The following is a 27,270-nucleotide window of genomic DNA, read 5'->3' as shown; positions in this document are numbered from 1 at the left end:
CATCGCAGGTTCCAAAGCAGAGCTGCGAGGAGAGGCGTTGTGCTGTGTCGGTTCTGGCCACGGGACCACAGCTGGGCTGGCAAAGCACCTGCAGGTCCACTTTCATGGGTAAAGGATTGGGCTGCCACTACTTGGGGAACAAGACTCAGAGCAGACTCGGTCCATATGCTGTGTTCAAGATTGTTGGTGCCTGTTTTGTCACTAAGGACTCGGTCAGGATGCCAGCCAACTGGCCATTGGTGTCACCTTGGTGGTCCCGGGATCAAGATGCAGGTTCATTCCTTCACTCAGGCAGGCAGCAAGGCAACAGGGACTGGCAGAGCAGCATAGCAGTCCATCTGGGTCTTCTACAGATCCAGGGGTGTACTGAAGAGAAATGGGTCTGAAGGTCCACTATACCTGGTGCCACCTTTGAAGCAGGAGAAGGTTTTGGATGTTTCCGAGCCCAAAAGAGACTGGAAATGTCTACCTTCCTGCCCTGGTCCCAGCTTGTCTGGGGTCACAAAAGACCAGTGTCAAACGTTTGGTCAGAGTGCTCTGGCAGAGCCCTTGTGAAATGCAAGCGTGGTAGGTAAAAGTGGCTCTCCCTCAGTAGGTTAGAGATGTCCCATCCTACTACAACTTATTCCCCTTTGTCTTACTGTCTGGGAGCAATACACAAAGACCAACTGCAAGCTACACCTAGTCATGGGACCCAGTATACAAGTTACAGGCACCAAATGGTTAGGACAAGAAAATGCCAACTTTCTAAAAGTGGTATTTTCCGAATTGTAACTTAAAATCTGACTTCACCAATAAAGAGGGCTTTAACGTACAATTCTTTAGACACCAAAGTCAACATTCTCATCTGCTCCAAATTGGAAGTTAGCACTTATTAAGTATCATAAGGGAATCCAATGTCATCCTACAGGAGATGTAGGCCTCACAGTGGTAAAAAATTAATTTAGATGTTTTTCACTACCAGAACATATAAAACATAAACGTACATGTCAAACTTGTTAAATACACTGCCCTCTGGGCTGTGTAGGGCCTAACCTGGGGGGGGGGGCATATGTATTAAAAACTAAGGGTTGGGCCTGGCAAAAAGTTTATCTTGTTAGGCTGAAATGACAGTTAAAAACTGCACACAGTGACAGGACAGAGACATGTGTAAAAGGCTACTTCAGTGAGTGGCACAATAAGTGCTGCAGGCCCACTGTTAGTATTTAATTTATAGGCCCCTGGGTATATGTAGTACCAGTTTATTAGGGACTTAAAAAGTAAATTAATATGCCCATTGGGTTCTTGTTTTTTATGTGCTAATGGCCTCTGATCCAGTCCTGAGACCATATATTGTAGCAATATACAGGCGATTGTCAATCTAATGGATAAAACCTCAATTTAAATAATAATAATAAAATATATACATACATATGCCAATTGGGCCAATTGGGTGTAAGCCAATTTTACCATTTTAAAAGAGAGAGCACAAGTAATTTGGCACTGGTAAGCATTTGCAAAAGACATAGAGTTTCAAAAACTAACAAAAATGGGTTCTGAAAACATAGGATTAGGGCACAAATTTGGGAATGATCCTGCAGAAATGTTTATGTCCAGCAACCATGAACATATTGAATCTCAAATTCTTGTAAATTAAACAGCCATCTCACTCTGTGATGGGTTGCTCTGCCTGCTCCCTTAGCAGAAATAAATCTACCAAGAGTTTGTGATCTGTCCTTGCTGTAAATGGTGTTCGCCAAAGACATTCGTGAAAATACCTAAAAGTCCACATACAAACTAATGCTTCATTTTCCTAAACTGAAGACTGGGACTCGGCTGGTCTCAAAGTTCTAGAAGTATATGCCAGCTCGTTTTCATGACCCTCCTTGACTTGTAGAAACACTACTTCCAAACGATAATGGCCCACTATTGAAGAACATGCAGATTCAAATCACTTCAGTTATGGGCTGAGCACATTTCCTTCTTCAATATGGATCCTTCTCTTTCACAGATTTCACTCCGCTCATACTTTACATCTTTATTTAATATTTTTCTCATGCGGGAAGTCTTGTACACAAAATTGTTAATAAACCTTGCATAGAACTCAGCTACTCCTCTAAACAAGCACAGCTGTTCCTTCTTCTGAGGACTGGGTGGGGTTTCTGTTGACTTGACCAATGACACCTTAAGCTTGATTCTATTGCAATGTATATGGTATCCTAAACAGTCCACACCTGATACACTGATTTAAACATTTTCTTTCCTTTAATCATCAGTTTTCTTCGTTTTCAAAACTTGTTATAACAATTTATCACGTTCTTCCTTGACATTTTCACAAGCCAAGATATCAGCATGAAAGTAGGTTGCATCTTCTAGAACACTAAATAGTTTCTACATAGCCATTTGTTACACTACTGATACCAGACCAAGAGACATCCTGCAATCTCTAAGTGCTCCTACTGGTGTTATGAAAGATTATGCTGAATTGTGAGATAAACACTGTGTACCTGTGCAGACGTGACTAAGTGTTACATATCATCCTTCATTGTATCTGTACTCAAAATTTAGAAACCTGGTCTGTTCAGGGTAAGTCTAGCCCTGATTGCCTTATTGAATATATATGTACCCATGTGGAAATTGCCCTGGAAATGCCTCACTGATCAGGTGTTCTGTCACACTCACGGCGACCACATACAGGAATACTTCACACTGAACGCAGGCACAGCCTTATCCAGATCAATAGAATGGGACGTGTATAAGGTCCAGGCTGGGGGACACTGCATCCAACAAATAGTAGGAGCAATCACTGCAAACAGCGGAAACAAGATTGGCGGACATAACCGAAAGCATGGATAAAGGGGAAGCTACTCCGGAGCAAGTGGCACCAGCAAAAACGTGTGCGGAAACTATGAAAGACCTTTGTAAATACAACTTTAGGGCGTATGCTGCCCGGGTACATCGGGAGGGAAACAGGGTGGAAACACTCCTAGCCTAGTTAGCGAAACAAGACACGGACATGCAACCAATCACAGAACTGATAGATGCGACGGGTGCCCCTAGGCAGTCACAAGTATATATACTACGCATTTTACATGACTATTACATGACTATTACACGGGGATCTATCGAGCTCCCCTGCAGTCATCACGGCTGGCATTGCCCCAGTTCTTCCACTCATTACCTCTACCCAGGATCCCGTCGGCAGATGGGAAGGCGTTGGAGACAAAGATAAAATCCCCGGACGTAACCCACGCAATCATGGCACTGGTACGACGCAAGGCGAAGGTAATGGATGGATTTCCGCCTGTATACTATACCACCTTCTCGGGTCGACTGACCCCACAACTTGTGTCCATGTATGAAAACGCGTTACAAAGAGGTGAACTTCCTGGTTCACTCATGGAATCTACCCTGGTAACATTCCTCAAACCACATAGGGATCCCACTCTCCTGTCCTCATACAGGCCCATAACCCTACTCAACGCGGACTCTAAAATTTTAGGGAACATTTTAGATGATCGGTAGATCCAAGTCCTCCCACAATTGATCCACCCAAACCAAAACGGTTTTCTCCCCAGGCGCAGAGTCTCACAGAACATATGTAGACTCTTCCATATACCAGACAGAGCGAAAGATCACTTCCCATGAGCCACATGCCTAATTCTAGACCTCGAAAAGGCCTTTGATACACTACTATGGCCATACCTATTCGCAGACCTCTGTAAGATAGGCGTCGGCCCGACCCTGCTGGCATACAAACAACTCCTCTATAAGGGCCTCACGACTCGGGTGAGAGTGGTTAAGTGCATTTCAGCTCCATTCCCAGTGGAGCGGGGACAAGGAAGGGATGCCCCTTGTCTCCCCTTCTATTCATTTTGGCAGTGGAACCCCTGGCCATTCGTTTGCGTCAGGGGGGTGAGACCTGGGGCATTCCAATCGCAGACACAGTACTTAGCATATCGCTATACGCCGATGATCTCCTGATCTATGTGTGGGGTTTCACAAGCGACCTTACACTGATATGGACAATATTACAAGGCTTTGCAGAGGTCTCCATACTCAAAGTCAATTGGGAAAAATCTACGCTCTTTCCACTAAGCCCCCACCTAGCTCCCTTGGAGATTGGACCCTAGACGCTCAGTTGGATGGCTGCGGCACCACGATACGTGGGAGTGAGGCTGTATCACTCACCCGAGAGCCTCTATGAGGGGAATCACCACAAGACATTGGCGGGCTATGTACGGTGGTCGCCTTCTGGAAGACCCTGCCCTTGGCCCCCATAGGGCGAGTAGCCCTAGCGAAGACGATTATGGTACCTAGGCTACTCTACTCTTTTACTAATCTCCGAGTGATACCGCCTCATTCCTTTTTTCAAAAACTAGACACACTACTTATAACATTGATACGGGGGGCCTTACAAACCCTTTATTTACCCACAACACAAGGGGGTCTGGGAGCCCCCTCCTTTGAAGCTTACTTCCTAGCAACTCAGCTTCAGTGGCTGTCCTATTGGACAGCAAAGCGCCACATAGAGGACACATTCTCCCGCGATGGCCAGAAACCTCTCCCGGCCCTCCGGAGATTACTGATGCCGTGTACCAATCACACGCGTACACATCCCCTACAGGTAGCAATAGCCTGCAAATGCATGATGCGTATTCACCGTATGTCAAGGGGTCAGCCCCTCTACTCCCCACTGCTTCCATTGGTAGGATTCCCTCAACAGGAGAAATATTACACCTCCAGCGCCCTAAGTTCAAGTTCAAGTTCCAAAATTTGTATAGCGCACTACTCACCCAGCGGGTCTCAAGGCGCTTGAGGGAGGGAGGTGCTTTACTTATCGAATATCCAAGTTTTTAGTTGCTTTCTGAAGGAGAGGTGGTTCTGTGTAAGGCGGAGGTGGGTGGGGAGGGAATTCCAGGTTTTGGCCGCTAAGTAGGAGAAGGATCTTCCCCCATGGTGGATCTGTGGATGCGCGGAATTGCGGCGAGGGCTTGATTGGACGATCGTAGTTGGCGGGAGGGGGTGTAGAAGGAAAGTCGCGTGTTGAGGCATTCGGGTCCTAGGTCGTAGAGGGCTTTGTGTGCGTGGTGAGGAGACAGAACATTATTCTCTTGTTGACAGGGAGCCAATGGAGGTCTTTCAGGTGGTCGGAAATGTGAGCTTGCCAAGGGATGTCCAAAATGAGTCTGGCTGAGGCGTTTCGGATGCGTTGGAGTTTTTTCTGTAGCTTGGTTGTGGTTCCGGCGTAAAGGGTGTTTCCGTAATCCAGTCGGCTTGTGACCAGTGCGTGGGTGACCGTCTTTCTTGTTTCGGTGGGGATGCAACAGAAGATTTTTTTGAGCATGCGTAGGATGTTGAAGCATGATGATGAGACGGCGTTGACTTGTCTGGTCATCAAGAGGGAGGAGTCCAGGATGAAGCCCAGGTTACGTGCGTGGTCCGTAGGTATGGGTGCGGTTCCCAGGGCCGGTGGCCACCATGAGTCGTCCCAGGCAGAGGGGGATGACCCTAAGATGAGGACTTCCGTTTTGTCCGAGTTTAGTTTTAGACGGCTGTTCTTCATCCACTGGGCTACTTCTTTCATCCCTTCGTGTAAATTGGTTTTGGCGGTGTTTGGGTCTTTGGTGAGGGAGAGGATCAGCTGGGTGTCGTCTGCGTAAGAGATGATGTTGAGGTTGTGTTGGCGCGCGATGGATGCGAGGGGACTCATGTATACGTTGAAGAGGGTGGGACTGAGTGATGATCCTTGTGGTAAACCGCAGATGACTTCGGTGGCCTCTGATTTAAAAGGGGGGAGGCGGACTCTCTGGGTTCTTCCGGGGAGGAACGAGATGATCCAGTTCAATGCTTTTCCTTGTATTCCGACGTTGCTGAGGCGTTGTATGAGGGTGCTATGGCAGACTGTGTCGAAGGCTGCGGAGAGGTCAAGTAGGATGAGGGCAACTGTTTCTCCGTTGTCCAGTAGAGTTCGACTGTCGTCTGTTACTGCGATGACGGCGGTTTCAGTGCTGTGTTTGGCTCGGAAGCCGGACTGTGAGGGGTCGAGGGATTTGTTGGATTCAAGGAAGGCGGCGAGCTGACTATTGAAGGCTTTCTCAATGACTTTTCCGGGGAATGGGAGGAGCGAGATGGGGCGGAAGTTCTTAAGCTCGGTGGGGTCTGCTGTGGGTTTCTTCAGAAGGGAGCTGAGTTCGGCATGTTTCCAGTTTTCCGATTTGTTGAAAATGTGGTGGGGACATGGGTCGGTTGGCGATCCTGAGTGGATGGAGTTCATCAGGAGGATGGTGTCTTCTGTGGTGTTTGGGTTCCAGGCGCAAAGGTTGTTGGAGTGCGGTTTTGGTTCGGAGGTGGGTGGAGTGGACTGGTCTTCGGACTGGTTTTCAAAGCTGTTATGTATTTCGGCGATTTTGTTGTGGAATAATGAGGATAGAGAGTCGCAGAGGTCTTGGGAGGGAGTGATGTCATTGGTGCCGGCGGTGGGGTTAGTAAATTCTTTGACGATGTTGAATAGTTCCTTGCTGTTTTGGGCATTGTTGTCAAGTCGATCCTTGAATGTTATTTCTTGGTGGATCGGATCAGTTGGTGGTGTTTGCGGGTGGCGTTCTTGAAGGTGGCTAGGTTGTCAGAGGTTGGGTTTTTTCTCCAGGTTTTCTCAAGAGTACGACAGAGCTTCTTGGATTTCTTAAGGTCATCGTTGAGCCAGGGGGCTTTTTTGCTACCTTGCTTGATTAGATAATTTTTCAGGGGTGCTAGTTCGTCGGCGCTGTGGGTGGTCCATTGTGTGAGGTTGGTGGCTGCTTGGTTTGGGTCCGATGATTTGGCAGGGGGGTTTTGGTGAAGCGATGTGAAGAGCTGGTAGGTGGTGATTTTGTTCCAATTTCTTCGAGGAATAGGTTGTGGGGGGTTGTGGGTCGTGGTCTTTTTGTAGTTAAAGTGAACGCAGCTGTGGTCCGTCCAATGGAGAGCTGTGGTGTGATCGAAGAAGATGTGCTTGCTGGAGGTGAAGATAGGGTTGAGCGTGTGTCCGGCGTCCGGCAAGGTGGGTGGGGGTGTCAATAAGTGGTTTGAGTCTGAGATTGGTCAGGTTGTCTAGGAGGGTGGTGGTGTTGCTGTCGTTTTTCTTTTCCAGGTGGAAGTTGAGGTCTCCCAGTAGAATGTAGTTCTCGGAGGGGAAGGCATGTGGGCTGATGAAGTCAGTGATGTCTTCGCTGAATTGTGTGCGGGGTCCTGGTGGTCTGTAGATGAGGGTGCCTCTGAGTGTGGTTTTGGGGTCGGTGTGAATCTGGAAGTGAAGGTGTTCGGCGGAAGCGAGGTTATCGTCGGAACTGGTCGTGATGCGCATGGTGTTCTTATGGACGATGGCAATGCCTCCTCCTGTTTGGTTGGTGCGATCTTTTCGGATGATCTTGTAGGCGTCCGGGATGGCTATGGCGATGTCGGGGGCTGATGAAGCGTTCATCCATGTTTCTGTAAGGAAGGCGACGTCCGGCGATGTGGTGTCGAGTAGGTTCCAGAGTTCAATGGAGTGTCTGTGGACTGAGCGGGTGTTGAGCAGGATGCACTTTAGGTGGTTAGTGTCGGAGCTCTGTTTGTAGTTTGTGGATTTGGTGTGGGTCATGATGCAGTCGAACTTGCAGGAGTGGCAGGTGAAGGGTCCATGGGTGTGTCCTGGCGCAGCTTGGTAGAAGTTTGGGAGTCGGCCGGGGTTAAGGGCTGAGAGGGTTGCGGCGTCGTATGTAATGCGGGTGGAATGAGTTTTGCGAGGACCAGGGGGTCTGGCGCTGGGCGCGGTCTAGGCGCGGACGGGCGTAGACGGGCTTACCTTTGGCGCACCATCGGCGCGCATGGGGCGCGACCGCTGCGCGTGAACGCTGCGCGCAAAAGCATCTGTCATATGTGGATAGTGGAGTGGGCGGGGGCGAGGGAGGAGCAGCTGGGAGGCGGGAGCGGGGTGGAGAGCCGGGCAGGGAGGCACAACAACAAACAACATAATGGCAGCAAGCCAAAAGCGAAACAGGATTGGGGCACAATCGAAATGAGCGCGATGAAAATGGCAGTGGCACTGGCACAGACAAGCACAGCTGAAATATTCAGGCAAAAGGCAGCGCAGCACAATTTAAATCTCTTGAAAGCGCACCTTAGCAATAGCGCTATAATACCGAAGTGATATGCAATCAGGCACGAATAATAACGCTACAATACCAATGTAATATGCACTCAGGCACTGATAATTGTGGGAGCAATGCGAGGTAGCAGAGAGCAATCTGGGAGTATAGCGCTACGATACCACAGGCGGCAAGCAGATCAGGGAGCAGCGTGAGGAGCGACCGCTTCTGAGGGGATCAGGACGGTCACAGCGCTACAACACGAGAGCGGAGCCTAAACTATCAGTGGGAGGGAGGATCAGCTGGGAGGCGGGAGCGGGGTGGAGAGCCGGGCAGGGAGGCACAACAACAAACAACAAAATGGCAGCAAGCCAAAAGCGAAACAGGATTGGGGCACAATCGAAATGAGCGCGATGAAAATGGCAGTGGCACCGGCACAGACAAGCACAACTGAAAAATTCAGGCAAAAGGCAGCGCAGCACAATTTAAATCTCTTGAAAGCGCACTTTCGCAATAGCGCTACAATACCAAAGTAATATGCAATCAGGCACGAATAATAGCGCTACAATACCAATGTAATATGCACTCAGGCACTGATAATTGTGGGAGCAATGCGAGGTAGCAGAGAGCAATATGGGAGTATAGCGCTACGATACCACAGGTGGCAAGCAGATCAGGGAGCAGCGTGAGGAGCGACCGCTTCTGAGGGGATCAGGACGGATATGGACTGAGAATGGGGTGACAGAGGTCGAGTCACTGTTTGAGGATGGGCAGCTGAAAACATGCCCAGAAGAGAGGAAGCTACGATCTCCCACTGGGACAATTCCTGGTCCATAGACGATTAGTAGATAGCACCCAACACTGCTGGGATCTCACTGAGGGAGAACCACCGACACACCCGGTGCTGCACACAATCCTGAGTATGGGCATGGGGAGACACCTAGTCACTCGGCATTACAAAGCGATCCGGGAACTGTTCACAACCCCTCTACAAGCCCTACGCCAGAAATGGGAGGATGAGCTAGGACGGGTGCTCCATGACAAAGAATGGGAAAAGGCACTAGAGTACCCAAAAAAGGTTTTTAGGAACGCATGTTTCAAAAACATTCAATTCAATATTTTACATCGCGCATACTTAACACCTCACTGGCTCCCCCGATTTTACCCTGATACACATTTCGCATGCCCCAGATGCCAAACACCTGAGGCTACTTTTAAACACATGTTTTAGGACTGACCCACACTTCAAAGGTACTGGGATAGGGTATAGCAGACCATAAGGGCGACAGTCAACCTCATGAACATTTCAACGTGGGAGGCAAGCGCCCTATGTGTCTTTCACCGGAGGAAGACAGAAAAGGTGCAATGCAGCTTTCCATCCCTAGCTATGCTTTTAGCGAAACGTGGAATAGCCATGCATTGGAGGGCCACAATAGGACCCCCAGAAGCAGCCTGGATAGGCATCATAAAAAAGTGGGGGGCAGCAGAGGAAGATGCACTGAGAGATGAGGAGGGGAAAGGGATTAGTAAACATCCCATCTCCATGGAATGGGCACAACTCCTGTTCCAATTTGTTCAAGAGACAACACTAGAGGACTCACCCACGGCCACACAATCCCAATCCCAAACTCCACCCCTGTCCCCCATGGCTGGCGCAAACAAACACCAACGCGTAACAGCCATGCGATATGAAGGGCTGACTGTGTGCTAAGGCCCCATCGGAATACCACCCCGGTCCATGATGGGAGACGCAACCCCCCCGGGATCCACTTCCCCCTCGCTACTGACGCCACAGCTCAGTAACGAGCAAACCAGAATCAGCCACAGACTAGTCAAATACCACGATACAATGTGTAAGCTCCCCGACCCCCCTTCCACTCCACTTTCCCCCTTAGTTTACTGTTCTACGTTTCCCCCCGACACCCACATAGTCGGCTTATCCGCATTGGGAACACATTCATAGATGATATAAAAGGAGGTGTACTGGGATAGAGCTGGCGACTGAATATCAACCCACGCCACTCGGACACCCACAAATGCACCAGGCAACCTACATTGAACGTAATAGTTCATCTGAAGTGTAATCTCTATTTCATTTGACTGTATCTTATATGTGATGTAACATATATGATGGGATGGTTGTTCCAGGATGCAATGATACCATTCAACTGCCTGCATACACCTGTCATCATGTATTAATAATGATGTGTAACTATGTACCATGAAAAGTAAAACTCCCAATAAAGAAATGTAAACAAAAAAAAAACTTAACAGGCACAACAAATAACACATAACATGACATAACACATATAGACAACAGTTTGACTGACTAAACAGTAAGGAATGGCACTAAGTGCCTACCTTCAAACTTCCCAATGTGTGTTTTAGAGTGTTTGTTAGTCTATATTAGAAAAAACAGTCCACCATGGAGGTAGTACTGCTAGTAATCACACAATGAGGACACTTATGGCCTCCATCTAACCAATTTAAGTTCCATATCCTTTGTACATTTCATTTCTGGAGTGAAGTGGCTCCTCCATAAAAGATGTGGACGCGTTTTGGCCCCTATTAAGTATGGGCCTCCTCAGGACCATGGAAGAATGAAGAACCTAATGAATAAAAAATATATATATACATATACAGAGACATAAAATCAGAATTCTAAATATTAAACCTACTTCATCGCTTGTAGACTTCAATTATAACAATGGGGAGACAATATGAACATGTTAAATTACATTGTAACAGAGCCAAAAAAGGTTTGTAAAAAATCTTCGGAATGAGTTGCAAGAAGGCAAAACAACTTTTTTTCCAACATATTGACACCAAGGATCCTTGTGGGAAACAAAGCCCAAAAATGGGAAATTGGAAAAGGACTATGTAAATTACATGCAGTACCAAAGAGTGGTAAAAACCTTATGAATTCGATATTTTGTGCCACCCAGACGTGACTGACTGGCTAGCGGTAAGAAGTGACGGAACTAGACCTTGCTCAAGTCAAATACCTATTCTTTTTAGTCGTAACAAGGGAGCCCAAGAGGTACCTAGGGACCATGGGCAATTAACTTTTACAAAGAACAACGGTCCTTAGGATTAAGAACATGAACAATAGAATGAAGTATAGACTGCGATCAGTACTATATCAAAATATTTCAGTACCCAGCCGGGCCTGAAAAGTTTTATTCAAATATAAGCATAGATAAACAAGACCACCAGAGGGGTCCAATTCATTATCTGATAGGGTACAAGCCTGTACCTATCCAGAGAACACTCGAACAAGGTTCAGGAGTGAGAAAATAGGGAAAGAAGAGAAAGTTAAAGAATATCAGGCAAAGAGGACGTGGGAGCCAACTGTCCCTTGCATTATTACCACAATTTTAAAGCAAGTTCGGACAGACAATTACTGTAACAGATTTATCACAATGGAAAAGATTACAGAATTGCTAAAAATGTCGACGACGTATCGATCCCTGGCTCCTAGTGAACTGGGATCATCATCAGGACTTTGTATTAATTTGCCTGTTTGTGCTTTTGAAGCGCCTGTTCATAGTATGAAAAATGAGAAAGGAAAGAAAGGAAATTCTTGTTTAAACACAGCACTTGTGTCAGACAGTATACACAGAATTTCACATGTTAAATCGAGATTGGGGTGAAGCGACGCCGGTGGAATGAGGGATGATTCCTATAATTAGGGAAGGGTCAGTTGAAACTTGACCATATTACATGCGACTCAAGTAGTGTCAAAAGGGGTGCATAGTTACCTCAAAAGTCCTAGTGAGCGGAAAGCTGATTGCTGTCGGTCACTTGAGGTAAAGTCTTTTCCAAATGGGGGTGTGGGCTAAAATTGATCCACACGCTGGAAGGAACATGGGAATATGGTTAGATCAAAACCAAGTGACGGGAGGATGGATTAATTTCCAGGGGCTTAGACCCTTACCGTTATTTTGCAGTCGCTGCTGCCTTGCTCATGAATCGAGCAGAGATCAGTCGGCGTGCTCGATGGCACTGTTCCGACTTCGCGAGAATCTGGAAGTGATTTCGGTGGCTGACCATCGCAGTGCATTTAAGTGAGCGAGGGAGGGGAAGTGAGGATACGTGTAACTATAGCGGCCATATTGGAAAGGTGCCCCTTGCGTGAACCGTCAATCGGAGACCCGTGACTGAGTGCCTAAAATCATACAATTTACAAATGTTTTTACAATTTCTGAAGAATTATACAATCAACAAGCAATGAACTCAAATGTCTCTACAGGGAGAAATTTTTGAACAGTCTTAAGAACAATCTGCAACTTTTGAGCAGTATTTAGAACAATCCTCAGAGGAGTTAAAGGAGTCCAGCCCAATCTTCTGTTCGATTTAGGCCATTCTGTATTGTATCCAAAAGTATTATACATTTTAGTTCCTCTTTATTAAGATGTTGGGTCATGCTTCCTCCTCTGGGTGGCAGCTTTAGTGCCTTCAGGATGGTCCATCGCAACTCATCTTCCTTGTGCTTGGCATTGATAAAATGTTCCACAAGTGGGGCATTGGGGGTTTGACATCGAATACGGCTCTTGTGCTGGCAGATCCTTGTTTTAACCTTCTGCGATGTTTGACCCACATACATTTTGTTACAAGGACATTGAACAATATATATAACATTACTCGTGTTACAATTTGAGAGGGAAGAACTTGTAAAAGTAATATTGTTAAATACTCTTGTCTTTCCCTCAATGGTTAGATCACATACGCTACAGTTGCCACATTTCACATGTCCAACAATGGGGGACAGACCCCATACACCTTCAAGCGTGGAAGATTGAGTGGGACTTGGCAGTGCTGCTTGGACTAAATGGTCCTTCAAGTTTTTGCTTTTTTTAAAAGCAAATAACGGACGTTCAATTTCAAATACACCTGCATTAATGATAGGCCAGTGATGGAGTACCATTTTTCTCAATTTATTTGATACTGGTGAAAATGTTGTGACACAGGCCAACCTTTCTTGTGCTTTCTTTGGAGTGGGTGTAAGCAGGGTCTCCCTGGGTCTATACCATGCTCTCTTGAGTGCATTTTTAACAATTCTCCTAGGGTAACCCCTAATTTTGAGTTTGTCTGCTAGAATGGCACTTTCCTTAAAGTAATCCTGCCTGCAGGAGCAATTTCTCCTAATTCTCAAGAACTGGGAGAATGGGAGTGAGTCACGAAGAGCTCTCGGATGATTACTAGAGTAATCTAACAATGTGTTCCGCTCTGTAGGTTTTCTGAATAAACGAGTCAGAAGAACTCCATCTTGGTGAAAGATGGTAAGATCCAAGAAGTCTATGGAGAATTTATTTGATGTGAGGGTAAAATGAAGGCCACAACAGTTATTTTCCATCCAATGTAAAAAGTGGCGTAGATCATTGACTTCACATCTCCATATCATGAAGATGTCATCAATGTATCTACGCCACATACTAATTCCAGAGTAGAAGGGGTTTGATGGGGATAGAACCACCTCATTTTTAATCTCGTTCATAAACAATATTGCCAAATTTGGGGCAAAAATAGCGCCCATACTTGTCCCCTTTATCTGCTGGTAGAAGAGACCATTGAATGTAAAAAAGTTTCTTGTCAAGCAGATTTCAAGAAGTTGTAAAATAAAAGAAGTCGGTATTGCATGTGGACGTGGACGTGTGTCTAAGGTTTTCTGAATAACCCTAAGGGCTGCCACCTGAGGGATATTCGTATAAAGGGACTCCACGTCCATGGTGCAGAGAGTATCTGTTGCAGGATCAAAAGGAAGATGTTCAATCAGCGAAATCATGGACATGGAGTCTCTAACGTAGCAAGGAGTGGAGGGTACAAATTCCTTGATGAAAAAATCAACAAAGGCTCCCAGTGGTTCAAGGATTGATCCACAAGCTGAAACAATAGGGCGGCCCGGTGGTGAAGTCAAGTTTTTATGGATTTTCGGAAGGGTGTATATCACCGGTATCCTGGGGCTTTTGATGTTTAAGTAATTAAATTCTTTCTTTGACAAGAAACCCTCTGCTACCGCATCTGTGGTGATTTTGTTTATCAATTCCTGGATTTCTTTTGTGGGATTAGACGCTAACCTTTGGTAATGTTCCCTATTGTCTAGCTGTCTTTGTATTTCTGTGGTGTAGGAATCAAGGTCTTGGAGAACGATTCCTCCGCCCTTATCCGCACTTTTAATGACCAATGAATTGTTCAACTTTAGTGTGGTAATAGCCTGTTTCTCTTTCAATGTGATATTATAAGGAGTAAAGCTACGTTTGTTCTGCAGGATGGATAGGTCTTTTAATACCAACTTCTCAAAGGTAATTATCTCTGGGGGAATCATTCCAGATGAGGGCAAAAAAGTAGAAGGTGGACGGAAGGGAGTTAGGGTTTTACTCTCATGGCTGGGATGAAGTTGAAAAAATGCCTTCAGGCGAACTCGTCTGAAAAACCTCATCAGCTCCGTTTGAAGCTCCAAAAAGTTAGGTGGAATTGTAGGTACAAAGGTCAGTCCTTTTTTGAGGAGAGAGACTTCGTCGTCTCCTAAGGAGTGGTTAGAGATGTTAAATATAGGGATGGTTTCTATCTGTGCGGAAGCAGAACCTACCACTGGTAGTAATTGTTCCTGGTCCGCCGCTCTCCTGGTGGGTTGACCCATCTCTGGGTTTTCTTGACCTTTCCTCTTTGTGGTGTACCTTGTTGGCCTCTCTGTAAAAAAGCGTTTGTACCTGTGTTCTGATGTGCACCACCTCGTCTAAAGGTGCTGCTACCTTCACCTGCGTCTGAATTATCGGACGATTCAGCTGAGGTATCTGAGAAGCCTACTAAATTCCGGCGTCTATTGTACCTGCCCCAGGGTCTGTACTGTTGGGGGTTGGAGTATACCCGATTTGTATAGAAGTCCTTTTGCAAATAAGGGTATGTTACCTCAATATTGTATGATTTTATGTCTTTTTTAATCTTGTTGTATTTTTTATTTTGTTCAATTCTGTGGTACTCCGCAATGGTCTTATCCACCTGTTCAAGGAGTTTCTTGCTGTCTTCGGATGTACCAGAATCCTGGATTTGTTTTAGGATATCTGAGATCTCACCCTCTAGGGATTTTAATGTCTCAGCGGCAGTGTCAATGCCTAATGCCAACCAATGGCGTGAACAAGTTGTTCCTATATAACTAAAACTAGATGTATATTTGGGATTATCTGTAAAAATACCCGGTATATTGCGGTAAAGAGAAAGAAAGGACAACCAGAATGCGGTCCAGTCTAGAAAATGAAAAAGGAAATAGAAAACAATGGGAATTTTTAGAGGGGATTGAAGTGCTAGGGGACCCAGACCCAGTGTGGGTTTGGACAATAAAGAGCCCTTGCAAACGTGTATTGTTAGTGAGAAAGGGGGTGTACAATCCAATGTCGGGCACTCTGGCATGTTGCTAAAGAATAACATGTGAAATTCTGTGTATACTGTCTGACACAAGTGCTGTGTTTAAACAAGAATTTCCTTTCTTTCCTTTCTCATTTTTCATACTATGAACAGGCGCTTCAAAAGCACAAACAGGCAAATTAATACAAAGTCCTGATGATGATCCCAGTTCACTAGGAGCCAGGGATCGATACGTCATCGACATTTTTAGCAATTCTGTAATCTTTTCCATTGTGATAAATCTGTTACAGTAATTGTCTGTCCGAACTTGCTTTAAAATTGTGGTAATAATGCAAGGGACAGTTGGATCCCACGTCCTCTTTGCCTGATATTCTTTAACTTTCTCTTCTTTCCCTATTCTCTCACTCCTGAACCTTGTTCGAGTGTTCTCTGGATAGGTACAGGCTTGTACCCTATCAGATAATGAATTGGACCCCTCTGGTGGTCTTGTTTATCTATGCTTATATTTGAATAAAACTTTTCAGGCCCGGCTGGGTACTGAAATATTTTGATATAGTACTGATTGCAGTCTATACTTTATTCTATTGTTCATGTTCTTAATCCTAAGGACCGTTGTTCTTTGTACAAGTCAAATACCTATTCACACCCGCTGGGTTGGAAACGGAGGTTTGAAGAATTCGTGTAGAGAGGTGATTGCGTTATAGTGTGTCACAGACAGCCATGGCTAGACTACCACGGATAACCAGATAAAAAATGTCCAGAATAAATCTAACACAAACATGTTGAGGTATATGCTAAAAAGGAAGCATGTAAAAATCTAAAAGTTAAACTGTGCAGCGGAATATAGGGCCAGATGTAGGTGAAATAGATTTACCGATTTTTAATTACCGAATTTTACCGATTCGGTAATTAAAAATCGGTAAATCTATGGGTTGGACATGTAGGTATTCCAGATGTGCTGGAATACCGAATCGGATGATTTCGGTATTTACCGATTCGGTAAATACTGAATCGGTAATGCCCATTCATTCCTATGGGCTTTGAAGCCCATAGGAATGAATGGGCATTACCGATTCGGTATTTACCGAATCGGTAAATACCGATTTTCACAAGGGTGCAGGGGGTGTCACTTTGACACCCTCTGGCACCCCCAAAACAGGCTTGGGTGCCATGTGGCAGGCATACATGCCCTAAGGGCAGGTCTGCCTGTCACATGGCATAGGTGTGCATGCACACATGTGCATGCACACCGGAATCGGTATTTTACCATCAAATTGGATTTGATGGTAAAATACCGATTCGGTAAGGCCTCTGGGACTCTGAAGAGTCCCACCTACATCTGGGTGGCTCACATTCGGTAAATTTACCGATTTTTTTATTTTACAGAATCGGTAAAATTACCGATTCGGTAATTTTACCGATCCGGTAAAATAATGCCCCCTACATACCTATCACCTATTTACCGATCGGTAACGGCCTAAAATACCGATTTTCGGCCGTTACCGACCGACCTACATCTGGCCCATAGTACTCTATTATCGGTAATCAATGGTGGAGTACAAAAGGTAAAACCCCGCTGAGAGCCACTTACCCGTATTACTCAGGCTCCATATAGGTGGGATGGCATAGGTGTTAATGTCTGCCCAAACCGAGGCAGAAAAGTCCCCATCAACTACGTCCATACACCTAACATACCCATATTTTCTGATACTTAATTGAAGTAACTGGGCATTTGAATATAACATTAAACATAAAAGCTTTCAAAACACCATTTCTGAGCTAATTTTTACCCCAAAATTCCCAATTAACCATGTTGAATGTCTTTTCTGTTTTTTACAAAATGATGGCCAATGCTAAATCGTCAATATGTTTAATGTTGATTAGCAGCAATACCAAGTTAGTTTGCTGGGTAGTGGTGCACCCTGGTATGAATACAGAATGCTCTTTAAAACGCAGCTACTCCAAAAGTTGGTGAAGATAAGAATTCCCTAATTGTTTTGCCATAAGCATTTTTGCAAATAGAGTAAATGATATGAGGAACATATTTTTAAATAGATCTCTTTTTTGAGAAAGACACCAATCGTTAGCTTGATCCTACAAAAGTGGGGCCAAGTGGCCATGAAACTAGTGACACATAGCCCCTATTAGAAATTTTCTGAATTCAGATTTGAGAAAATAAACATGGGAGTTCATTTACTCTTGATAATTTTTTGTTGGATATTACATTATTGCCACTTTCAGTTATAATTTTGGGAGAGGTTGTTTTATTTAGCATGTTGATCAATTGTTATCCTAGCTAAATAAAGGTTACTCTAATAGGTCTCATTCTCTTGAGAAGAGTGCAGCTGCTCTAAAGTAGCTGGAGCAGCTTAACATTTTTGAAACACCTCAGTAATCTGTTTTAGTTCATTTGGAGCCAGAGTCCTTTGTGATTTGTTCAATAATATTACCAGTCTCTGTCTCCTTGGGGTGAAGTGTCAACTTGTGACCCGTGAATTGACTATATTCACAGACGACAATGATTTCTTGAAGAACCACATTAGCTCCAGTACTTTCAATGCTAAGCAGTTACAAATGTTTGCCTGGTGCAGTCTCACGTGTGCCTGCTCTTCTGTATGTTTGACTATTGAGGTTCGTTTGATTTGATACCTCCGGGAAACCCCAGGAAGTACCATACATTGCTTCTTCAAGAGTGTCCCAAAGGATGGTGCTATCAGAGTTTTAACTTACTGTCTGTGAGTTTATAATCAGGAATGCTGAGTCTTCCACACACGATCTGTTGAACATTAACCTAAATGTTCTATGCCAAGAACAACTAGCATGTGGGAAGTGATCAGAGATCCCAAAAGGATGAATACCAGACTTTGACTTAGGAGCTTCTCTCTATAAAGAGAAATAGTCATGAACTCCGCTTTCTCAATAAAACATGAAACACCAACTCACCTTCGTGATCGCCTTTCGTGCCATTCTTTTTCTCCACAAGAAGTGAAATATTTCTCACAATTTCCCAATGGTAGGGCTGTTGTGTCAGACGGGCTCCAATGCAGAGGTAGTGCCCACTGTCCGAGGAGGTAGCATTTCTGATTTCAATGTTATGTTTCTGGATCTTTGCAGAAATGTGTTTATCACTGTGATTAAATATTCTACGGACGCTCTCTTCATGGACACAACAGTGTTCATTAAATCGGGGTTCATGGTCTTCAACCGCAACCGAATAAAGGCATTGGGCTTGTTCTGCAGCTCTGATCCAGTACAAAATAAAAAGTGAGGAGTTTGTTGTAAAATGACAGGAAAGGGTGATGTTTGTCCTTTCAGGCTTCGTAATCTCCTCCGAACTGTCCTGGGTTGGCGCTCTTTCTTCTTTGTGTGTTCTTCTTGGTGCTATAAAAAAATAGAACAGAAATCACATCTGAATATGTTTGAAAGAAAAGATGGTTCAGAGAGCACATGCACTGAAATAAGGTAGTAGTAGCTTCACATACAGGATGTTTTCCTTTATAGCTACATTGACATATGCGTATTCTTATAGCTACATGAACCTGCCACCCCAATTGAACTACATAATCTGCAGACAATGCATCATAATGAGATCTGAAATCATTTAAGCAATGCATTTGGTGCCTCTGTTATATTTTATATTTTACATTTTATATTAAGTTATGTCAGGACCCAGAAAAGAGGTGTAATTTATTTTCATACTTGCTTTGAGGTTAGTTGGCACATGTAATCATTATTCTACATTAGGACAGCCTAAAAGTGATGGATGGAAACGTTTGAGCCAATGCAGATTACACCTCGCCCATTATGTCATCACAGCCCTTACTAATGAGGACCGCTCACCATAAAACTAAATGGAAGCCATGTACCGCTTGACCCATGATTTAGTCAGATCATAACTTGTAAAATATATTATGCAATACAATAATGAAACCATAGTACCATTCCAATACATGCCTTTGTATGATAAAATCATAGGAAAATAAAATGAAATTATGATTGAAGGATACACCTTCTTCCATCATATCTAACATAGTATAAAATACCATAAGACAGCACATGAATCAATCCCACAGTAATGATAAAATGATCATATCATTATAAACTTCTGTAGACCTATGGCTACATGTCTTTCACCCACACTCTGACTTGGAAATTCCGAACTACAGCTCCCATTCAGATCAGGCTTGTAGAATAATCCACCAAATACAATATAACCTTGTCAGCCAGACCACTTATATTTTACTACAAACCTATCGTACGCTTGGTGATGTTAGCTTCATATGGGCCACCTCACATATTCCCCATGAGGGTTTTACATCACACTAAGCATTGCACAATTGCCAGTGGTCCTGGAGAGATCTTGTGCTCGCCTTCCTTGTAGTTCCCTCATGCCATCTTCACAGGACTCAGACGAGGCCTTAAAAAAATTCAGATTCAAACAATCTATGTTACCATTAAATTTTAAAGAACAGATGCACAAAAACATTGTGCACCTTGCACCCACTCCTGATTTGTAACATGATGTCTACCCACTTGTATTACAGGGATCTTTAAAAAACAGCATCCCTCTGTTCACAAGAAAAGTCATCCCACATGATGAATGACCTTGTGTTGGAAACCAAATTCAGGAAGGACCCGGTGAATGGGCCATACCTTTCTTCAGTTAGAAGTGCTTGTCTTCTCCTGGAGCCACATCTCATTAACTGACAAGCCCACTACTTTACTGTGACCTCTTCCCAACCATTCTAACTGGAATCTGTGGTCCCAGAACAGGGGATAGACACTCTCTCAAGAGTGCCATGCCCCAAAAAAGTGGGGGGGGGAACGAATTAAGAAAGTAACCAAAGAAAGGCAATGCAGTATTAGTGACTGGGGAGAATAATCGAACCTTTCACTCCTAGGGGGATACATTATAGTTGTATTTGAGAGCCAATTTAATCTTTGTCAGAGTTCTTGCTAGTTTGTTGCTTTCTCATTGTCTGCGGTAGATTTGTCACCCAATAAAGACACCGTCCATTACTCAATGCAGCCCCTTTTAAGCATGCACAAACCAGAGCCTGGCAATACCTGGACTGCTTTCCCTCTCAGCCAAGTCAAAGTCTTGTCACTCCCATGGTTTTTTGGGTTTTACTCTTGAAACATTTCTCAGGATTTTATTTCGTAATTTTCTAATTAGGCACTATGGCATTAGTGACAGGTTGTATTCCTCCTAAAAGTCTCAGGCCTTTTGCCTCATTGATGTTTTTGACATTCTGTAATTGAAGGCTGTTTGATTTAGTATGTGGTGTGAGCCTTTATCTGTGCTGCTCTTGTGGCATATAGTTGAGAATAGTCAACTAGAGGTGGTTATACACGTTGATTGTTTCTTTTCACTTCATTTGACAACTGACCGGATTACTAATGCAGATTATATCAAATAAATGTGTTGGCTATACCCTATTAAACATCTTTAAAAAGTAAAAAATGAAATACGAGATAACAATTTAATAAAATAGAATAGCATTTACAAACAACTCTGGAAGATGACAGAGGTTGTGCCTGCTGCTCTCCTTGCTCAGGCTCCAGAGTTGCTGGTGAGCCCCACAACATTCCTGGAGAGGGTGGTGACCATATCTATGACACTTGAGCTGGAGATCCATCTGAGGTGCCCAGCTGGGAGCAGGGGCGGCTCTAGGCTCATGGAGGCCCTTGGCAGGTAGCGAAGGTAGGGGGGCCCGGAAGAGGGGGGCCGGGCGGGGTGGAGCACGGAGGCCAGTGAAGAGGGGGGGGGGGTCAGGGTGTTTGGAAGTGGGCAGAGCCTGAGGCTGCCAAATCCCTGCCAGAGGCCACCACGCAAATATGTATCCATCCTCCGAGGATTATTATATTAAGGATATATATTGGAGTGGTGGTCCCTGGGGTTTGGTGGCCCTGTGCAGGTGCACAGCTTGCACATGCCTAAGGCCGCCCCTGCTGGGAGGGAGGAGACAATGTGTAGAATACAAAGGAGCACAAGAGGAATGTGATAGCTATTTTGTGTTCCAGCTCCTTCCAGGGGACCATCACAGGGACAGTGTGAGAGGAGGAGAGGGGTAGGGTTTTAACCTTCAAATAACGGTCGGAAGACCTTTCTGGCTTGCCTTACACTAGGGATATTTCACACCCCTGACAAAGATGTGATAATAGGCTAAGACTTAAGTCTGGTAATAGACAACTTCCATGGCCACTCAGCATCGCAGTCTAGCCTCAGTGGACCTATAACAGAGGCAGACAGTAATTGGTTGGGTGCACTTGGCCTGCTCGACATTTAGAGAATCCATCACCCAATTTAGAGGGGCTACATCTATTCCCCTATGTCAGATAGTGTTGCAGGGATTCTGCACATATACAGAACTATGTGCAGGAAACTAGGATCTCAGTGTACAGTGGTGTACCAACTACCCAACTTAGTGCCCAAAATCCCAATCCGACTTGCTATAGTGTCTCATTCGTTCTCCGTACTACAGCGAAGCTTCCAATGATTAGACAACCCAGAACATGTCACTCTGACTTTCTCAGGAATCAGCAAGAACACTCTTTCGCTCACTCACTCATACTTGTCCACAACATGAGTAATCAGAGACCACGGTATCGTTTAAAATGTTGATATCAACTAACGTCCTTTAAAATGCAGTACATGTGCTATTGCTTACAGCAGAATGCCTAAACATAATATAATGAGCATTGTTACACTTCCATAGAATATTAAAGGAGATATCATTTTATAAAGCTAGTGGAAAATGGCCTACTGTGCCTTGGCACCCTCCCCATGCTAGGAACTAGTTTATTATAAAAATGGAAGATCTCTGGGCTTTGTCAGGGGGACCCCATACCGCCAAGACTAGATGCAAAGGTTTACATCTCCGGACAAGCACAGCTCTTCTCTCTGGAACGGTTTTTCTCCAAGTGCCTCGAACATGCATGCATGCAATATTAAAAGCACACGATTTTTTGCAGTGCAGCTGTGGTTCGTGTTATGTCTAGGTGCGGGGGACTGACCTGAGCAGAATAACAAGGGACATTGTTTTTTGACCTTGCACATCATGTACAGATAAAAACCACAGAGAACTGCAAGGAACCCGAAAGGCAGATGGTTCTCATGTGAACAGGCACAAGCAGCGTCTTAGTGAAAACAAAGTTGTGTAGTAACATGGGCAAAAGCAGCAGCATGGAAGACAAGCTTGTGCGAACTTACCAATGTCTGCAGTCAATCCACCAACCTCACTACATCCTCACTACATCCTCCCCTGGTAAGTGAATTGGATGTAGACATAGGACGAACACAGACTACAAGAGCAGAGTTCAAGAGCGTCTATAATTTGCTGAATTTTGAAAAAAGAAAAAAAACGTGTAAATAGGGGCCAGGTAAAAAAATGTTGCTGAAAAATACAATAAAAAATCTGGCACAGAGGGGGGCGTGGCTTGGAAGCTGTGCATGGCTGATGCGTCTTTGTAGAGCTCCGTTAGCCCGTGCCTCTAGGAGCCCTCATCCTACTGTTATCTGGACCCCAGCCCTGCAGCTGCGGACCTCTCCTTGTGAAGCGCACCGTGGCCCCTGGGGTGCAGTTTGGTGCCGGCGGCGTGCCGGTGGGGCTCAGATCCGGAGAGGACACAGATGTGGCTGATAACGGTGGGCGTGTGGGGCCACGCTGTGTTGACTGGGCTGTGGCCGTGGATTGCTGCAGGCCGGTTCCATAGGCCTCGCTGCGGCGGCTACTCTCGCCCGAGAGGCCATGGATTGGTGCCGGTGAGTGACCCGGGCTTAGGGGCCTGTCTTAATTACAACAGCCTGCCACCATGGGACCATGGCCGGCCGCTTAGACCGTTGCTGGTGGCCCTTGCTGTGGGCCCATTCCGCTACCCCCTGGGTAGTGACGAGTGGTGTGCGGGGTCCCCTGCTGTCTGGATGCCCGTGTCGGCCCGACCTGCTGTGCCTCGGGGGTCAGTCCTCCCTACCTCTGACATCGGCGTCTCCATGGACTGGGCCTAGTGGAGGACGTGCTGAGGGGCCTGCGCTGCGACGGCATTGGGTGGCAGAGTGACAGCGGCACCTCACCCACCTTCAGTGGGGCCAGCAGCGGTGAAGGTGGTGGCCTGTGGCAGGCGGGTTTCCTGGCCCGCGTATTCTGCCAGAGGCCTGATATTTCTGTCTGGTGCCTCTGCTGGGGACCCTCTCGCCAGGCTTCCGGTGGAGTGCAAAGTTGAGACCTCATGGGCTTGTGGCCCTTCCACCCGCTGCACATGGACCTCATGCTTCCTGCGGCTGCCTCGTCGGTGGCTGGGAACGCAGGTGGGTGCCCCGGACTCCGTGGGAGCCCACATATTGTGCACACAGCAGGTATGCTGAAGGGGCCGGCTGGTACATCTGGAGTCAATTGTGGGGTTGCCGGGGCCTGCGCTTTGTGGGTAGTGGTAGCCCACCCATCCAGACAGGGACCCCTCCTGTGGCGGGCGCTGATGCCCTAGAGACTGTACCTTCCTGCATTGCCCGGCGCCCCTGAGAAACACATCCCACGCCCCTGTCTTGGATCGGCGACTTTCCCGGTGGTTCCCGGTGCCAGTGGTCGGCAGTGTCCTGAGTGGTGGGCTGTGGAGGCTGGGTGCCTGGCCTGGTGGCAGAGGGTGCCCTACCGAGCCAGACATAGTGCTGTGTGGCTTCCCATCATTTGTCCTCATCACATGGAGGCCCTCTCTGCCAAGCTTACCTGTGGCGGCTGTGGGCCAATGGCGGGCCCTCAGTTGGCTATTCCGTTTCACGATGGGTAAGGATAAACACGGTGAGGCGGCCCCTAAGCAACCAACCATGGATTAATATACGACCTCTCCTGCGCTGAGGGACTGCCCTCCGACACTGCGACACTGCGATACTGCAACGCTGCTTGCAGCGATCAATCAATCTAGGACTGCACTCAAGGCCCAGATTGCTGCTGTTGGTTCCAAGGTATCATTTCTCTGCCAAGACCTTTGGAAGGCGGTGGACCGGATCACTGAAGCGGAGACCAGGGTCTCTACGGTGAAGGACACCGTATCCGCCCTCCAGAAGAAGGTGGACAAACTTACCAGAGGAGCTGGCGTCGCGGGTCGAGGATGCGGAGGGGAGGGCCAGGCACAACAACATCCGCCTGGTTGCCTTTCCAGAGGGCTGCAAGATCTATGGGGGGTGCGGAGAGTGGGGGAGGCCATGTTGGGTTTCAGGTTGTATGTTTCATGTTTTGCGCCTCGGACACATGTCTCCTAGATACGTCATTAATGCACCCTTGGTCATTACACACCTTAGAGTGTAGGGATGGCTGAGGCCACAAGTAAATCTCTGAGGGAACTCAATATTCTGGCATGGAATGTTCGGGGAGTGTTAGACAAGGTTCAACGGGGGGCTGTGCTTCACTTAGCGAAGCGTTACTCGGCTGACAGCCTATTATTGCAGGAGACTCACCTCTTGGGCACTAAAACCCCCTGTCTATCCTGATACGTGTTCGCTACAGTGTACCACTCTGGCTTTACGAAGGGAGCACGCGGCACAGCAATACTCATCCACCGCAGGGTACCCCTTCAGGTTACAGAACATTGGCTATATCCCCGGGGGTGCTTCACTATTATCTCTGGCACCATAGCCGGCGAACAGATCACAGTTGGGAGTATATATGTCCCTCCACCATTAGGTCAGACGTTCATAGATAAACTTACACAGCTCTGGGGGGACCTCCCCTGTGGCTTAACAATTCTGGGTGGGGATTGGAATGACATCATGACTTCCCTCGACAGATGGTGGTCTTGGCCGCCAGACAACCCCCCCCAGGGGCCAAACTGAGTGTATTGGCACATACACTGGGCTGGACAGAATATTGCCCGGCGCTTCATCCCTCTGAGGAAGGGTTCACATACACATCATCAATTCATCTGACCCTCTCATGCCTGGGTTACATATTCCTTCCACATAGCTACATACACAGTGACACACACATCCATCATGCCCGGGGGCCTCTTCGACCACTCACCAACTCAACTCAAGCTCTGCCTGCAGACTAATCGAGACCCCTATCGGTGGCGCATGTCCCCATGGCTTCTTCGCAGTGCTGACTATCAAGAGATGCTGCACCGCGCTATCATGGACTATCTCAGCCTCAACATGGGTACTTCCTCGTCCTTAGTCACTCTCTAGGAGGCCCTTAAGCCTACGATTAGAGGGGCGGACATCAGTTATCGTTCCGGGGAGAAATGGCAACGCTTGACGCAGGTGCGGGAGCTGGAGGACCGTCAGGTACACCTTCAGGCCCAACTGGTGGAGAGCCCAGACTTCGGTACCCATCGGAACCTATTACACGTCCAGCAGCAGCTCTATCAGTTGCATACTGACAGTGCTAAAGAGGCGTGGTTGGGGACCCAATACAGAATCTATCAGTGGGGCGACAAGTCCAGTCAGATGCTCCATAGGTTGTGTCAGGTTCGGATGTCCCCCACAGAGGTTCCCCTCCTGAGTTTCCCAGACGGTACAATGTGTACTTCCCCCCAGGCCGTGTTCCAAGCGTTTGTCAGCTTCTTAGCAACCCTGTATGAGGAGCGTGAGGTAATAGCCGAGTCACTCATTTACAACTTTTTCTCCAATATCCCTCCCTGTCGTTTGCCCGATAATGTACGAGACGAACTGGATAAGCCGATCACTCTGGACCAAGGGTACTCACATACTTTTTTTCGGGGGCCAAAATTACAGTTTGGCTTATGGCAGAGGGCCGCACTGATGAGACTGCGGATGGGGACGGGAGGGGCGGGGGCAACGTGGGGGCGTGTCTACTAAAGTAAAAACAAATCTTCAGTGTACAAGGCAGGAATGCAATGGCCCTGACTGTATGGTGCATGAGGCGGGTATGGCTGTGGTGTATAGGGTAGGGATGTCAATGCCCTGTGCTGTAAGGTTCATGAGGCACCGATGGTCGATGAGATGTAGTGTATGGGGCAGGGGTGCAGGGGCAGTGTGCTGTATGAGGCACTGATGCATCACAGAGCTGTAGTGTATGAGCAGGGGTGCAAGTTCACTATACCGTGCGTGTGATATGGCACAGATGAGTTCAGGGGCTGCACATTTAACTAGGTATAGATCGGAAGCAGCACTACATGTGGCAGGGATATTACAACCCTGGATCTGCACCTTTGAGAAAAACAATTTAAACATGTTTATTTCTAGCAAGATTAATCGAGGTCAGTTAATCTTACATGTACTTTTCCAAGTTCGGAGATGCCCTTTGAGCTGCTGGTCGGGTTGTATAAATGTAGGTCCAATCATTTCATTAATTAATTCATGGTCGCCCCCAATCTACAGCTGGGCCGGGAATCAATTATGAATCAATTTCGCCCTTACTATGACACACGTCACTGGGTTCACACTTGGATGCATTCCTACTCATTGTGTAAAGCGGTAACTCAGTGGCTACCGTGGCGCTACAGACACAGTACCTATAAACACACTGAATGTCACTGAGCATCCATGAACACCGTGCTTCGCACCCGCACCACATCTCTAAGAGACCTGCTTGAAGAAAAAGCCAGAATCACAGCATGCTTCAAACAGTAATCTAGGAATGTTTACAGAGGCCTGCCAGCTCTAAGGAGGGGAATCAGTTTGGTGCCAGGGAGGCTCGTAGCCTAAACTAAAAGAATCTTATTCAGAAGGCACTATAATTACATGTCCTCATTGGGAGGTGAAGGAGGGAGAACTATTGGCCAGGCATGTTGTGGTAACATGGATAAAAAGCACGCCTTTACCTTAAGAAGGTTCAAAACTTGCACAGATTGATGCTGCTGAAAAGGC

The 27,270-nt window shown here is 46.4% G+C and overlaps 1 protein-coding gene across 4 annotated transcripts in view; it reads right to left on the bottom strand.

Moving 5' to 3' along the window:
* The window catches only part of LOC147729103 (uncharacterized), a 471,563-nt gene that overhangs the window by 203,058 nt on the left and 241,235 nt on the right, over nucleotides 1-27,270 (bottom strand). For all 4 annotated transcript variants that reach the window (XM_086959389.1, XM_086959390.1, XM_086959391.1 and 1 more), the window contains one exon: nucleotides 18,393-18,830. In XM_086959389.1, coding sequence (XP_086815515.1) covers nucleotides 18,393-18,830 — 438 coding nt within the window. The remainder of the gene's footprint in view (nucleotides 1-18,392; nucleotides 18,831-27,270) is intronic.

This window comes from Lissotriton vulgaris, chromosome 2_2 (assembly GCF_964263255.1).
Source record: "Lissotriton vulgaris chromosome 2_2, aLisVul1.2, whole genome shotgun sequence".
Lineage (NCBI taxonomy): Eukaryota > Metazoa > Chordata > Amphibia > Caudata > Salamandridae > Lissotriton > Lissotriton vulgaris.
Note: the sequence above shows the minus strand (reverse complement) of the source record. Positions and strands in the feature narration are given on the sequence as shown.